The 16,580-nt window shown below is 46.8% G+C and overlaps 1 protein-coding gene across 1 annotated transcript in view; it reads right to left on the bottom strand.

Moving 5' to 3' along the window:
- The window catches only part of Cdc14a (cell division cycle 14A), a 154,892-nt gene extending 139,182 nt beyond the window's left edge, over positions 1-15,710 (bottom strand). The window contains exons 1-2 of the mRNA XM_021158702.2: positions 15,109-15,710; positions 14,236-14,326 (exon numbers count right to left, since the gene is read on the bottom strand). Coding sequence (XP_021014361.1) covers positions 14,236-14,326; positions 15,109-15,157 — 140 coding nt within the window. The 5' untranslated portion in view covers positions 15,158-15,710. The remainder of the gene's footprint in view (positions 1-14,235; positions 14,327-15,108) is intronic.
- Between the last annotated feature and the right edge of the window lie 870 nt (positions 15,711-16,580).

The raw sequence follows: 16,580 nt of genomic DNA on the forward strand, positions 1-16,580 counted from the left end.
TGTGTGTGTGCCTGTGTGTGTGTCTGTGTGTCTGTGTCTGTGTGTGTCTGTGTGTATGTGCCTGTGTGTGTCTCTTTGTGTGTGTGTCTATGTGTCTGTGTGTGTGTGTGTGCCTGTGTGTGTGTCTCTCTGTGTGTGTATGTGTGTGTCTGTGTGTGTGTGTATGTCTGTGTGTAGCTGCATGTGTGCTACCTATGAATGTGGAGATCTGAGGCCCCAAGGCCAACTTTGGGTGTTGGCCCTCACCTCTCCTGGTTTGAGAGTCTCTTTGTTTCTGTCGGAGCCTGACTCGCTGGCCCAGGAGCTTCTGGAGAGTAGCCTGTCTCCACCTGCCATCTCCCTGCAGGGCCGCGCTGGAATTACAGACTCTGCTGCTACAGCACGGGGCACTCATCAGACAAGCCCGCTGGCCCATCTCCCCAGCCCATCTTTAATTGGTTTGTTTTTGTTTAAAGAGCGTTGTTGATAGTAGCTAATGTTTGCCTTACTATAGATGTTTCCCTCCAAGCAGAAGATGTTTTTGATCCTGACGGAAAACGCATAACGATCACATTTCCAGAAGATCCTAATTGCTTGGTACATACTAACCTAGGACACTGGGGCATGAGACGGAGTGCCTGCTCATACCCTTAGAGCACACCTTGCCATAGTTACAGATGCCAGTGGCTGACCACCTACCAAGTTTCCTGTGTACAGGACAGCCTGAAAAAGACCGAAAGACCACTGGATACACAGGACTCTGGTATCTATCTGATCACGCTGCATTCCCAGGCTGCAGTCTCAGCCTTGGGATCAACCCCTGTCCCTGACACATCCTTTCAGGAAATCCCAGCTACCTCACACACCATAAAGGACCTTCTCCACTTAGCACTTTCTTTAGCTCTAGGCACGGGGCAGGGTTGTATAAGCCTTCAGCTGTCGCTTCTGTAAAATAAGTGACTATGTAGTATCCAGTATTTCATGTCCTTCCATTCTGAAGCAAAGTCAGTGAAGGGAACGTCCCCTCCAAGACTACAGTGAACAAAAGCAAGAGGCGGCTTCTTCGGGAATGCTCTGCTAAGATTAAAACTCACTCCCACAGAAGCATTCTCAGACCATGTAAGTTAACCCTTTTATATTCACCAGCTGCCACGGATAGCAAGAGGACTGGGCGGCCAGTCTATTCCCGTAGCTCCGGCAGAGGCGCTGATATATAAAAGGCTAATTCTCACCTTTTTGTAAGCAGTTCCTGAAATCAAGGCCTGGAAAGGGAAAAGTCCTCTAAACCCAGTGCCTATGATCTCCTCACCTCCCAAAGCCCCTGGAATTCAAAGCCGCACCTCCCCCTTGCCTCCAGGGGCCCCGGTGCTGTAGCTCCTGCCTCCTTCTCTCTTTGGGGACTTATTTTGCAACATTTTCTCGCCTTTATTACCAGCAAGCTCAAGCCACAAGGAATGTCTGAGTTCATTCATAGACCTTCTTCATACCCTTCTCCCCAGCCCTGGTTAACACATACTCCTGCTTTAGGTCTCAGCATAACCACCCTTCCTCAGAGAAGTCTCTTCTCATCCCCACCTCTTTGGCTGCTCCCCAAATGTGCAGATCCCACAGGCCCTGTTTCTTGCCTTCAAAGACAGAAAGGTCTTTTAGGGGCTGAGGATGGGACGTAGTTCGTTTGGTAGAGCACTTGCCAGCCACACACATGGCCCTGGCATTCATCCCCAGAATTGCATAAAATGGGGTCTAGCGGCAAATCCCGGGTCATTTTCAGCTACATAGTAAGTACAAGGCTAGCCTGGGATAGATCAACACCTGTCAAAGAGAAAAATGCTACAGTTCTCTCCTCCTTCCGCGGGCTTCAATCGTCTACTTTTAACACTTAACTAGTATTTTGTCTGAAATCCACTGCAGGACAAGCTCCCTGAGCCAGGCTGAGCTGAACGACAGTCCCTAGGCATCCTGAGCACCCAGTCCAGGGCTGGCTGAGTAAATAAGAACTGGTTCGTTTGGGAAAGTACAGCAAAACACAACACTCTTCATTCTAAACATTCCAAAGTGTTCCAGGCTAAGTGTGGCTAGAGAGGGGTGACCAACCCGGTCACACTTTACAAGCGTTAGTACACAGCAAGTTAGTTAAGGGGCTGGACAGATGGCTCAGCGGTTAGGTGCACTCACTGATATCCCGGAAGACCTGTATTCATTTCCCAGTGCCCACACTGGTGACCCATGACTGGGTGACTGACTCTTTTCTAGCCTCCAAGTGCAGCAGCACTCACATCATATATGTACAGAGACCTTCACATACTTAAAAACCATTTTTTTTTCCAAAAGCCTGAAGGCAGCAGAGAGTAGGGACCGGAGAGCGGCGAGACTGAGCAGCCCCCTCAGATGAGGAGAGGTGGGGCACATCACAGCCTTCTCCCACCACCCCATCTTCATTACTGGTGTGCTCCAAATGCGGCCTGCTCCATAAATCACCTCAGCCCAGAGGCGCTCACCCCACCATTCATCACAGTGCCCTTTCTAAAAGGTCGTCTTCAATTCCATCTAAGAGGTTTCTCCTAGCTTAAATGTCCCAGAGCATTTTCTTTGTGTTTCCCAGGGCTGCGGGGCATGTGTTCCATATGCACAGGGGAACCAAGTTGGGTGCTGGCATTAGGGAAAGAGAAGGGAAAACACGAAGGCACCGCTTTACAGAGCCACCACACACAACTTCCTAAGCAGGCCTATCTGCCCCTCTTTAATCTCACAATCAGCAAATAAGGTATTTTCAATATTTTCAGATCCTACATTGATGCTCAGAATCAATAATTTGATTTTCACAACTAACGCAAATGCTATCTATAGGAATTCCCTATCCTTGGAAGGTGAAGAAGTATCTACGGTAAGAAATCAGTTACAGGCTCTAAGGAGGTGGTGCGATCAGTTTAGTGCCTGCTGTGCAAGCATCAGGACCTGAGTTTGGTTCCCCAGCATCACTGTAAAAGCCAGGAATAGCCTACAACCTGCAACCCCGGCACTGGGAAGGCAGACAGATGAATCCCAGGAGCTTGCTGGCCGAATCAGTGAGAGGCCCTGTCTCAGAAATAAAATGAGGAGCAACTGAGGAAGATCCTTGATGTTCAGTAGGCCTACCACACAAACACACTACACAACACACAAACACACTACACAACACACACACACACACACACATCTGCATACACATGAACAAGTACGCACATAAAACACTCATATGCACACATAAGTCTTAGAAAGAAATAACTTATGCTAAGATCCCAACTCAGAAACTCACCAATCTGCCACCCAAGTGAGCCCGATTTGTAAAGAAGCCAAAAAAACAAAGTTGGATTGTTTCTTTTTAAAGCTTTCTATGAACCCATGCATGCCCTTTAGCCGCGTTCATACGTCTCACACAGAGACTGGCCTTGTTTCAGACTCAACGTTCAGAAAACAAGTTTTCTGGGGCCTCCTCCCACTGCACGTTTGGGCTCACAGCAGATCAGGATGCAAATGGTAGTCAGAGGCAGATGCACTGGCCCAACCGTGCGCAGGACCAAGAACGTACTCAGTCAAGGCCGGATCTCACCTGACCGGGCCCTTTCATCTTTACAAAGCTGCTCTGAATCAGAGAACTGTTTAGTCGATGTATTTATAATTACATAATTATGATCAGTCCACTCATTAAGACAGAAACACGGGTTCATTTTCACAAAGTCTAATGGTATATGGTCTTTCAGATAGGATTTTTGTAGGTGGAGAATGTAGTTTCGTGGTAGAGCACTTGCCTAGCATAGCTGAAGCTCTGAGTTGGTCTCCAGCTCCTCCAAAATACACACATGGAACTTTCCAATTCTTTGTATCAGGTATCTTAGTGAACTGCTCACTTCCTAGATGGGAGGAAATGTCCTCCTTCCATATGTTGATGAAAGAGACCAATTTAGAAAAAAACAAAAACAAAAACAAAAAACCACCTTTTCTAGATCTCTGAAGAAAACCATATTGTATAACAAAAGTAAACCAAACTAGTAAATTCTACCACTTATCAACAAGATATGAAAATGTTGAAAACCAAAATACCAACTTGGTGAATAATAGAAAGGCTCCCTTTTATAAAACTATAGTTCAGGAGCTGCCGAGATGGTCCATCAGGTCAAGGTGCTGCCTACAAAACCTTGACAACCTGAGTGCAACCCTGGAATCTGCGAGGAGATGGAAAGAGATCCTCTGACCTTCATGTCTGCACCACGGTATGTGCACCCACACACACACACACACACACACACACACACACACGCTAAATTTAAAACTACAGTTCGATATAAATGTTTGTATGAGACAAGCTCTGTAGCCTAGTTTAGCCTCAAGCATACAGGAATCCTCCTGCCTCGGACTCACTAGGATTATAGGCATGAGCCATCACCTCCAGCAAACACAAACATTTCTTGTGGAGGAACCTATCATCAACCACAAATAGTTGTGGTTACGTATCAGATGTCATTTATCCAGCTTGTCAAGGACTAAACACAGTTCAGCCAGAACAATAGAACTTGAAAAATCCCAGCCAACAAACCACTCTTTGGTGGTCCTTGTAAGTATTGGGTTATTTTTTAAAACCGACTTTTTTTCTTCATTAAATTGAAAATAGAGCCCAAAAAGCTAAACGATAAATTCCACAATTAAATGTAGAAAGTCCAACTCAAACCATACCTCCAGAGAATTTGAGATGAGCTATCCCACACAATTCCCCAGACTTTAAAGCAGCAACTGGCTAAGTATCCTAGTCAGGTATTATCTATTCTCTGCTTGGAGACCACAAGAGTCAAAGACTCCATTACAACAACCCCGTTTTCACTTCCACTTTCCCACCAAACAACACAAAACAGAACCACAACCATAAGATAGGTTGCTCCTCCTTCAGTCTTAAAACACGCAAACCTACTTAACCTGTGGCTTTCTCCCAGTCATCCAAGGTAATGAAATTTGTATCTCAAACATTCCTCCTCTCAAACTATGGGGCACCTGTGCACAGAGCCCTGATCAGTTCCTTGCCATTCATCAGTAAGCCCAATGGGCGGATTTCAGGATCCCACAGACCAGCCCATCCATCCTTACCTGTGACTGCTGTCCTCCAAACAGGCTCTCACTCTTCCTAAATACGCCTTTTCCTAAGACTCTGCCTAGAATAAATCTCTCTCTCTCTCCCTCTCCCTCTCCCTCTCCCTCTCCTTCTCCCTCTCCCTCTCCCTCTCCCTCCCTCATGCATTCTGCTTGTGTTTCTGGGGCACCATTCCTATGCTAAGCACTATGCTAGGTCTTGAGATTGGACAGTGACCAAGAACTGGCAATACTGGTCTCAGACATCATAAAATGCCCTGTGCTTGTGCCACATTAAACATCACTCCATGAAGAAGTCTTTCAATAACCATGGCAGTAATGAGGTCTTATTTTCTTCACTCCCCCTAACACAGAAGACTGTGTTAGGCGCTTCATGCACTGACCTCCGTTTTGTCTCATGCACTTCCGTATTTACCTGTGCTTACCCCATGCCCTGCCACTAAGTCTCACTCCATCTCCATCTCCATCCCCATGGTGTTCTCTTGCACAGCAATCTTCAGCCACTTACAAATTTCAAGTTGTTCTCCTTTACGCCTCATTTTAAAAGATGTGTCCAGTCCTTTTTTTTTTCCCACTAAGTTGTTTTGAGCTATGGCTCACTAAGCCACTTCCTTTGGGCTTGGGAATGTGTTTATGAACTTACAAGTGAGAACATCTGATGTCTTAGGAGTCTAGTTCAAACAAAATAGTGAGAGTGCCCTGGGGTGACCTGGCACAGAGCTTCATCTCCCACAACCCATTTGGATCACTCTCTCATGCTGCCTGAGAGAGGCAAACCCTGGAAGAAGACTCCTGGGCTCTTGAGTTCAAGTGTGTGTGTTTGCCAGTTATCTCAAGCAAGCTGAAAAAAAAATGAGTACCAATTTATCACTATGGAGATCAAAGTCCAACTATACACTGCCAAAGCCTAAGAGGTCAAAGCGGAAGGTATTTAAACAAATATGAAAGTAAAATTGGGTGGAAGTGGATCACATGATTTAAGAATGGGCGGTGAGATGTTGAACATAGTGACTCACATCTGCAATCTCTGCACCTGAGAGGCTCACAAAGGAGGATTACCAAGAATGAATGCAAGGCTAGCCTAGGCTACATAGTGAGCTGAAGGCCACCCTGGGCTACAAAGTGAGATCCTGTCTCAGAAAACCAAAAAGAAAACATGGAGCCCTGTAAGGGCTGAGTGTAGATCAGGGTTAGAGTTCTTACCTAACATGCATGAGATTCTGGGTTTGATTTCCTGGTACTGCAAAAGGAAGAGGAAAAAGAGGAGGAAAAGAGGAAAAGGGGGAAGAGGAAGAAGAAAGAAGAAAGAAGGAAAAGGGAAGAGAAGGAGGAGAATTGACTGTAAATGCCTCATAATGCATACCACAGAATAACATTGTGTCCACGGGTACATACATAGTCAAATAAACACCTACAATGTATGTGTTCAGGCCAGAAGATATAAAAAGCAAAAATTCTGCTGGGCAAAATATGCCTGCCATGCAAGAGTGGCATGAAGGCTATGGGCTAACCAGCTGCTTTTGGATTAGACTTGAGGCCTGCTCCACAGGAATGAATTCAGGCCTAGTACTGCAAACCAATCGTGGCTCCGGAGGTCACAGACACTAGAGCAGAACCTAAGGAGCATGATGTCAGACTGCTTTCTAAATGTTAATGCTTATCGATGAGCGTTCCCTTCAACCTCGGCAGAGGAGCTTCTCTCTGAAGTGGTCAGTGGTTAGTGTAACTATGCAAAGTATTAAGAACACGTGTCTATTGAGTGTTCAACCCTAAACTGCACGCCAATATCAACCCCTAACCCAAGGTTCAGGAAACATCATGGAAGGTGGTGGGAAGAAGGTAAAATGGGAAGGAGCGATGTAAAATGCTGCCTTTGGGACACGGTGTGGATGCTGCACCAAAGAAATCACTGTGGTCACTGGGCCACCCACCCAAGATGAACTCAACAAGATCAGTCTTCCAGTAGGCAGCACTAATTAGATTTATTAGGTTATTAAAGGAGGGAGAGAGGCAGGCAGGCAGACAAACAGACAGAGAAGGCACGAAAATGAGGTTGTTGGGAGTGACTGAAGAGAATGGAAAAAAGATGGAGGTTCCTGGGGAGAGTCAAAGAGAGGAATTAGAGTAACACGTGATCAGAATGCATTGTCCACGTGTATGAAACTGTCAAAGAATACATCAAAGATATTCTATTATTTTAAAAAAGAATATCTGAGCCATATTGAGGGTTTAGGTTGGTTGGTTGGTTGGTTGGCTGGTTGGTTGGCTGGTTGGTTGGCTGGTTGGTTGGTGTTTTGAGACAGGGTCTCATACATCCCAGGCTGACCTCGAACTCCTGACCCTCCTCCTGCCTCACTACCTAGTACTGAGATGACAAACCTGTGCCACCATGCCAGGTTTACATAATGCCAGAAATTAAACCCAGTACTGTAACACTCTATAAACTGAGCTACATCTTCAGCCCATTTTGTTTTTTAAGGTAGGATCTCACTATGTACCCCAACCTAGCCTTGAACTCAAGGATCCACCTCTCTCAGCATCCCAAGTAGAAGCCGCCATAGACAACTAAGAGTGCTCATTATTTACTCTTCTATTGCAGTGCTGGGGATTAAGCCCAGGACACCTTGTACACGCCAAGAAAATCTCTCCCATTGAGCTACAGCCCCCAACCAAGATTGAGCATCTTAACTGCTGCAGGGTATTTGACCACACTGTGAACCTGGAGACTGTGTTATTTACTGAAAATACCTGTTTCTAGTTGTGGTGCGGATCAGTCCTTAGCACACATCGTTTTGGGGTTTTTTTTGTGTTTGTTTGGGATTTTTAGTTTTGTTGTTTTGGTTTGTTTGTTTGTTTGTTTGTTTGTTTGAGACAGGGTTTCTCCGTATAGCCCTGGCTGTTCTGGAACTCACTTTGTAGACCAGGCTGGCCTCAAACTCAGAAATGTGCCTGCCTCTGCCTCTGCCTCCCAAATGCTGGGATTAAAGGTGTGCGCCACTACGGCCCAGCTAGCACACATCTTTAATCCCTCTGGCTGGAATGCAGACACACCTTAATTCACACCTTCAATCCCAAACAATGGCGGTAAAGTTAGTTTGTACAAGAAAGTACCCATGTGTGAAAGTGATGTCTAGTTGAGGGGCAGACAACGTGATGAAACAGAGAAAGATTTGACAGAGTAGGATATGCTCAACTCTCACGAGAAGAGAAAGGGGAGCTATTTGAGAGACCGGGAAAAGGGGGGAAGTGCAGTTTTATTGGGTCAGTGATACAGAGACAGGGTGCAGGAAGAGAACAAGCTAGACGCAGGTGAAGACAGAATGAGACAGAATGAGAAGGAGTCAGAAGATTAGAACATATTGTCAAAGTCAGTATGAGGCCAAACAGAGCAATTCAGGAGAAGCTAAAAGAAGTTAGATTCAATCAGTGAGGCTGGAGAGGAGTTTGAACCAGGACAGCTGAGTTGAACCAGCCAGTCATTGCTCAGAAAGAGCTAGAAGGGGTGAGCTTATTCAGCTGAAAACATTCTAGGTCTAGATAAAAATGTACAGGAGGATGACGCTTCCACGACAAGGTCTAGGTTAGCAGATAAAGGCAATAAGCCTCAGAGATGACACTTACATCAGGAGAATTTTTAAAAAACAAAAACAAAACAAAACAAAAACAATTTTATACTTAAGTAAAAAACACTTGGTGACATTTCTTAGATCTACCAAAGAAATTTCAGCCAGTCTCGGCATCTTTATTTAGTACTCTGTCATGAAATTTTAGTACCTTTCTTCTGAAAATGCCAAGAACAGAAAAAATTGGAAAGTATATGATTGAAAGCAGAAAGAGTACACACTGTCCTTCTCAACTGACTGGCTTTCCACACCACTGGCATCCAACTCCAACGCCCAAGATGACCATTCGGAGCACGTAAAGGTTCTGACAATTAACACATTTGATTTTGCTAACTCTTGAGCCAAAAAATATGAGCCAAGTTATTAAAAGTTAGCCTCTATTTGGATGACAGAGTCCAACTTCAACACCAAAGAACTAGCCATTCTAGAGAAGAGAATACTGTCTGCTGTCGGTAGTTCAGTCCAACACAGATAAATCCTTGACAGGCTCCAGTTACAGAAATACTTTTTGGAAAAAAAAAAAAAGGCAGTTTTATTGGGATAGTAAATATTTTAACTCTGGCCTATGAAAACATGCATAGCCCGAAATATCTTTCTTTCTTTCTTTCTTTCTTTCTTTCTTTCTTTCTTTCTTTCTTTCTTTCCTTCTTTCCTTCCTTCCTTTCTTTCTTTCTTTCTTTTTTCTTTCCTTCTTTCTTCCTTTCTTTTTGTTTTTGTTTTATTTTGGTTTTTGTTTGGTTTTTTGATTTTTCAAGACAGGTTTTCTCTGTGTGACCCTGCTGTTCTGGAACTCGCTATGTAGACCAAGCTGGCCTCACACTCAGAAATCTACCCTCTGGCTTCCAAGTGCTAGGATTAAAGGCTTTAAAGTATAAGTTCTTATCACCTATGTTTTATTAAAATATCTCTGACCTTCATAGAGATATCTCTGTTAAGAACCAAGTAAGAGTCCAGCCATGGTGGTACAAACCTTTAATGCTAGTGCTCAAGAGACTGAGTCAGAACAGGCAAGTTTTTCTGTGCACTCAAGGCCAGTCTGGTCTAAATATTGAGTTCCAGGCCAGCTAGGGATGCATAATGAGATCGGATAAAGAGACAGACAGAGAAGAAATTTTCAGTTTCAATTGCGTGTAGTAGTACACACCTTAAATCCCAGCATTCAGTTGGCAGACAGGTGGATCTCTGAGAGTTTGTGGCCAGCCTGGTCTACATAAAGAGTTCCAGGACAGCCAGAGCTACCATAGTAAGACCTTCTCTAAAAGAAAGAAAGAAAGAAAGAAAGAAAGAAAGAAAGAAAAAGAAAGAAAGAAAGAAAGAAAGAAAGAAAGAAAGAGAGAGAGAGAAAGGGAAAGGAAGGGAAAGGAAAGGAAAGGAAAGGAAAGGAAAGGAAAGGAAAGGAAAGGAAAGGAAAGGAAAGGAAAGGAAAGGAAAGGAAAGGAAAGGAACAACAAAAAATTCAGTTTTATAGCCTGGCCTCATGAAGCCAGTTAGTTAAATTTGTTCCACAGGCTTTTCAGGTCATTATTTCAATCATAGAGTTCTACTATCCTTTAATAACTCAACGGCCTTCTGCACAAACACAGCTGTATCCAGACTAAACATGCTCTCATATTTAAAGAGCCCAGTTAATAGTTTCTCAGGTGATAATTTACTCAGAAAGGTGACATTTCATCAGGACACTCAGCAAATAATTATAGCTACCAGGCTATATGAGGTCCCATGTGACAGTGTATATAAACACACTCCCTTCTTTGGAGACATGCACATTAGGGTGTCTGCCCTCAGGACATGCTCCACAGATAGAATCCAGGTTACTGCACAGGGTCCCAGGGACTCCAGACCGTCTCGTTCTATCTTTGCAAGAAAGAGTCAGAGACACAATCCACAGCCTTTCTTGCTTGCTTGCTTGCTTGCCTGCCTGCCTGTCTGCCTGCCTGTCTGCCTGCCTTCCTTCCTCCCTCCCTCCCTCCCTCCCTTCCTCCCTCCCTCCCTTCCTTTCTCCCTCCCTCCTTTCCTTTCTCCCTCCGTCCCTCCATCCCTTCCTTCAATTTTTTGCCTTCTGACTGGCTACTTATATCTTCCTTTACTCCCCCTACCCTGAAAAACCTTGATTTCTTCCTCCTCAGAAACAGCCTCACTCTTTAATCACGTCCTTAGGAAACTCCCAACTTGAAGTATTTTAAAGGTAAACTCTCAGCCGGGCTTGGTGACGCACATCTTCAACCCCAGCAATCAGAAGGCAAAGGCAGCCATCAGGATCTGAGAGTTCAAGGCCAGCCTGCTCTACAAAGTGAGCTCCAGGACAGCCAAGGCTATACAGAGAAATTGTCTTTTTAAAAAAAAAGTATACATTCTTCAAATGATCCCTTACATTTCTCAAATTCATCCTGACCCAGACAGAATGTCTGATCTTCCCACCGAAGCCAACTGTCTACCTATTTTCTTGTTTGGGTTCAGGATGCTCTAAGGCCCACTGTGAAGGGACTATCCCCAGAACTGCTTAGCTCTCCTCCCCTCAGCGTCTTCATCAACTACCCCCACGTGGAGTCAGATCCTGCCTTTTTTCCATCAGCACTGACACCATGTCAATTCAGTACCTTATCCTTCCCCCTGAACATCCCAAAGTGTGTGTGTGGTTCCATATATCCTCTCCAATGGGTCTTAAATGATGCTTTTACATTATTTTTTGTGGATGGAGGATGTATTTCCTCTGGAACTAGATGGTATCTTTTCAAATTCCAGCTCTGTTGCTTATTTCAGTGGCACTGGGCAAAGTACCCAACCTCACTGTCCCTGTCGACATCGCTGTAGCAAAGGATCCAGCACAGAGGCCAATGCTCTGTAAACATCTGCCTTTATTTGCCATTAGCATGAATCTAGCCACGCCATCTCTGTCCTGGAGCTCTTCTAAGAGACTCAAGGCACACCAGGGTGAATGCAGGTTCCTCACTGTGGCATTCAGTCTGTCCCCAGCTGGCCTCTCAGTGTCATATTCCACACCTCCCCCATGTGACCTGTATACACACACCAGGCAAAGCAGACAGCTTACTATGAACCGAACACACTTCCCGAGCCTCCCTCCTGGTCCTCACTTTTCTTTCCTCTCACGCCCATATCCATGGGCACCTGTCCATCCTTCAAGCCGACCTTAATGCCTCCACGGAGCTTTTAATGAATGCCTCTCCTGGACATGTCTCCACCCTTCCATACGTACTTCCTACTTCAGGTGAGGCTTCTCCTAGGGCAACTTTATCCCTTTAATCACAGCCCCTCTTAGTCATCCATCATATTGGTTTGGGGATCTTTGAAACCTTGAAAGGCACGTGTACATTCATCATGTTACGCTCCGTACCATCGACCACAGTGTGATCTGCAGGGATAACGAAAAGATGGGTTTGCGCAGGTGATCAGGACCATAGTCACTACTGTGACACACTCCGGCTCATCACACCAGGGAAGAAAACGCTCTGTTCAGGCTGAGTCTTTATCATTTCTTTTCTCACTCGTTTCTTTTCTCAAGCTTGTTTGCAAGTCAGTATGTAACACAGACTCACCTCCAACTAAGCAACTCTCCTACCAGAGTCTCTCAGGTGATTGACAGGTATAAGCCACCACTCCCAGATGTCTCCCCGCCCCCCTCCAAGAAAGACTTTCACTATGTAGTTCTAACTGGTCTGAAACTGTCTGTGTAGAACAGGCTGCCCTCAAACTCACATGGATCCCCCTGCCTCTACCTTTGCTCCATGCATGCTTGCATTAAAGAGATATACACCCTGCTCAGCTTCTTACAGTTTCAAGTTCACATCCAAACTCACAAAGCGAACCAGATGGTCTCTCTAGCAAGTCTGTCCTTAGAAGACACCAGGAAGATGGTTAAAAAAAGGGGGGCATATAACTTGTACCCTAAAATACAAATATTAAAATCACGTAAAATCTTCATTATTTCTAAGACACCATTGTGCACCGTGATTGGTTGATTAACTGTAAAGTTTTGCTAAGTCTACTATCTAGCAATCCCAAGGGAAGTGATTCAGACCTCAATAACTAGAGCCTGTTCAAATGCATATTAATAAACCCTGGTGCTTTAGTCACTGCAGAGTGAACATAATAGCGTATATACACAGTCCCTACCCTCAGGCACACAAAGGTCCCAAGGCCCTCAGCTCACAGACAGAAAGCCAAGACAGTGCCCAACAATAGAGTGTCCACTCAATAAACACTGAAGGTGGTGACATCATCCAGGTGCCCAGGGTCAGAGAACTGGCTGCTTAGAACTCCATTCTCTAGGAGGGGAGCTGTAATCTGACACCAGGGATTCAGGCCTCTCTTTGCCTCTGAAGCTCTGGGCATTCATGAACCGCAGCAAAAGGCTCTTTCATGCCCACTGTCTCTTTAGCCATTCAGGAAGCATCCTCCTCCCTGCACTGAGAGAAAGGTCCTGAAGACATCAGTTCCAAGACCCCCCCTAGGACCAAGTAACAATTAAGGATTATTTTCTCTCAGATAAAACATAGGCTTTTCAAGGTCCAGAATATTTTTCCTCTTCCAAGGCCCAGAACTCATAAATTCTGAGGCTGACTTACCAATATCCTTTCTAACAGGGTGAGCCCTAGAAAGCTTGTTACGGTTCATTTCACTCCGCTCATTTGACTGCCCACTTGATTAGGATGGTAACAAAATAAAATGAAATGTCTAAATTAGAGTATACAAGGCTTATCTGAAAGACCAGCTCTTTTAGTAAAAGATAAAGCCAATCCCACCTTTCTACTCCTGTCTACTGCTTTTGTCGAAAAAAAATATGACCCTCCAATGAATGTTTTACTGTGCCTAAAATATTCAAATAACCTTTTCCTTTACATCCATGGCCTTTCACAGAGTTCAGTTCCTGGTTCTGATTTTTCACTCTCAGATCTTAATGGAGGGGGTGGAGGGAGACAATCCTCTACTCCTCAATGCTCAATAAATAATACCATCAGGCCATCAGGTTCAACTCAATCACACTGGAAATCTTCCACATAGATGCAACTTGGATCCAGCTCCCCACAGTCCTGCGTCCCACTTTCCAGAAAACTGGCTGCACAAACAAAAACATCTTTCCAAACAACAGAAGCCTTGTGCATTGCGAAGCTTCGGCACCTGTAGTACACACACACACACACACACACACACTGACTGCCCTCTACCCTGTGGGTGCTCCCACAAATACCTAGTGACTGATTCACAGGCCAATTACAGGTCTGGTGATGACACCAGGTATGACGGCCTGGTGCTACTCTGGGGAGTGTGAGGAATCCAGACTTGCTGTGGGAGGAGGAAGAATTAATATCTGTGACATTCTAAAAGGACTGCAGTGTTAACAGGACCAAACTACGTACAGTGTGCATCCCTCCCCAAGTCATAGAAAGCTAGTAATGCCTTCTGAACTCTTTGGGGAAAGTGAAGAAACCCACTTATCAAAGAACCAACAAACTAGTTCAGGGGGCGCTAAAAAAAAATAGGGGGGGTGGGAACTTACTTTTCATAGACCAGCTCCTCGTCGATGGAGAAATAGTGGATATTTATTGTGCTTTTTGGTCTATTCCTTAAAGTAGCAAAATATAATCGATCTGAAAGACAAGTTTAAAAGACAGAACATGAGAAGCAGGGACGCGAGACTGAGAGTGCAGATCATGCACGAAGGATTAATAACTGCTACACATCGTTTAAAGACCCTTTAACACGTGGGATTCTTGGAGAAACAGGATCTTCCAGAAAGCTACAGAGCCCCAAAAGCACACCATGCCAAGAGGCTAGAAGACCCAGCAGGGGGCAGAGCATCTTCGGAGTTCCCTCACCCCCTGGTTGCGTGCGGGCGGGTGCAGACAGGAGCTGTGGGTACCCGCAAAACTGGAGACACAAGTTTGATTCGGAAACCTCCAGACCTCAGCTGCGGTGGAATGGGAAGAGAGGCGAGCTTCTGTCGCTGCAGCTTAGCAGACTTCAAGAGGAAGGAAGGAAGGAAAGACAGGGGGGTGTGGTTGGGGGTAGGGGGTGTCCCAAAAACACCGGCCAGCCACCGAGGAGGTAGAGGGTTAGCGGATGGAGGATTAAAACCAGCAGGATCCCCACCAAGAGAGGTTTGCAGGAGGATCCCAAGCAGAGAAGCCTGCACTGTCCGGGTACGAGGAAGCTGCAGAGGGAGTGAGAACGCAAAAAAAGAAGCCGGAAGCAGGGGGTCCTCCGGGAGTTGAGTAGCGAGAAGGGGCCGGAGCGCCGAGCCGCAGTACTGAGGGACACAGGGCCCGAAAAGAAACCCAGCGTAGAGGCTTGGGACAAAGGGGTGAGCCGTGAGGAGTTGTGGGGGGAGTGGCGTGGAAGGGCCGGAGGATGCCGGGCGGCTGCTCCTCACCTTTCATGAACTCGCAAGCCCCGATTAGTTCCCCAGACTCCGCTGCCATCTTAAGCGAGATCCGCACGGGGGAGGGCTGGGTCGTGGCCAGCTGAGGTCACCCGCCCCCGGGGGCTTCCCCACTGCCCAAGAGCTGGGAGCTCGCGGTCCCAATCACCGAGCCTGCCTGAGGGAGGAGGCGGTCGCCCAAGGCGGAGGCAGCTGCAGGGTCAGCGCGTGGGGCGCCCCGGGGACATTCCGTGAGGAACCGAACCCGCTGGGCGCGGGACGCACACGCCCCGGGCTGTAACCGCTGTGATCCGGACTCTGCGGCGGCGGCGGCGGCGGCGGCGGCTGCTGCTGCTCAAGCTGCAGCTCCTTCTCCTCGCGCTGCACCGTCTCCACCAAACCTGGACGGCGCACACCAGCTCCCAAGGCCGGGCAAAGTCTTCCCCCGGCTCCCAAAGTGATCATGGAGGACAAGACATTTGGCCCGGATCGCGCCCGTGGCCACTCGTGCGGCAGCGGGCAGGACTCCGGAGGTGTCCGCGGGGCTAGTAGCAGCTGCTCAGACTCCTCCTTCGCCACCTCCTTTCAGCAGCAACTCTTCCTCCCTCTCCTCCTCCTCCTCTTAGGTCCGCCCCCAGACCTGCCTCCCCGCCCTCCCTCGTCCCCCTCCACTTTCACCGCTCCGCGGCCATCCCTTAAAGGGACAGCTCGGCTCCTTTCTCTGAGCCGGCCTCGGGCCCCAGTTACCAGGCGCCCCGCGGGTCACTAGGAGCCAGTTGCTAAGGCTTTGTTGCCTTTCACCAATTGCTACACAGGAAACTTGGCCCTCGGCCTGGGTGGGGGTGGGGTGGGGGGTGGATGTCAGGCGGAGCCACAAACTTATGAATGAAAAAGGATGGGTAGAGAGGAGTGGATGCCTCCCAGGAAGCTGCGGCAGCCTGGCGGGCTGAGATGCTGTCTCCACGTCGGAACCGGCTAGCTCTTCTTCCACACCAGATTTTTCTTGTCTCTCTTCAAGCTCTTTCTTGCTCCACTCAGTTTCTTCTAAACTCGCGCGCGCGCACACACACGCACACACAGAGAGACACACACAGAGACACACGCGCGCGCGCGCAGACACACACACTGAAAAACCTCAGACCTTCTCCATGTCGAGTCAAACCGCTAGCTATCTTTCCACCAACCCCTATTCTCACCACTATCGGATCTGTGTCTTTATAACCAATTTTCAAAAGAAGCGATACCTCCTAGCTCCTGAGTACACGGACTTATGCCCTGTAAGTACTAGAGTCTGCTCTCTAGGCTTTGTTCTCAAGGGGGAAAAAAAAATTCCCGTCCAGTTCTCCAAGTCCTGTCATTTTGGCCACAGGTGTGAGCGCAAAATTACGCCAGAAGTGTAAGGCTCTAGTCTCGGACTGTAGGCTATCCTGGGCGAAGGGTGAAGAGGGAAAAGGATCTCTTGTCCACAAGAGAAATGAACAGAT

This window comes from Mus caroli, chromosome 3 (assembly GCF_900094665.2).
Source record: "Mus caroli chromosome 3, CAROLI_EIJ_v1.1, whole genome shotgun sequence".
NCBI classification, from domain to species: Eukaryota; Metazoa; Chordata; class Mammalia; order Rodentia; family Muridae; genus Mus; species Mus caroli.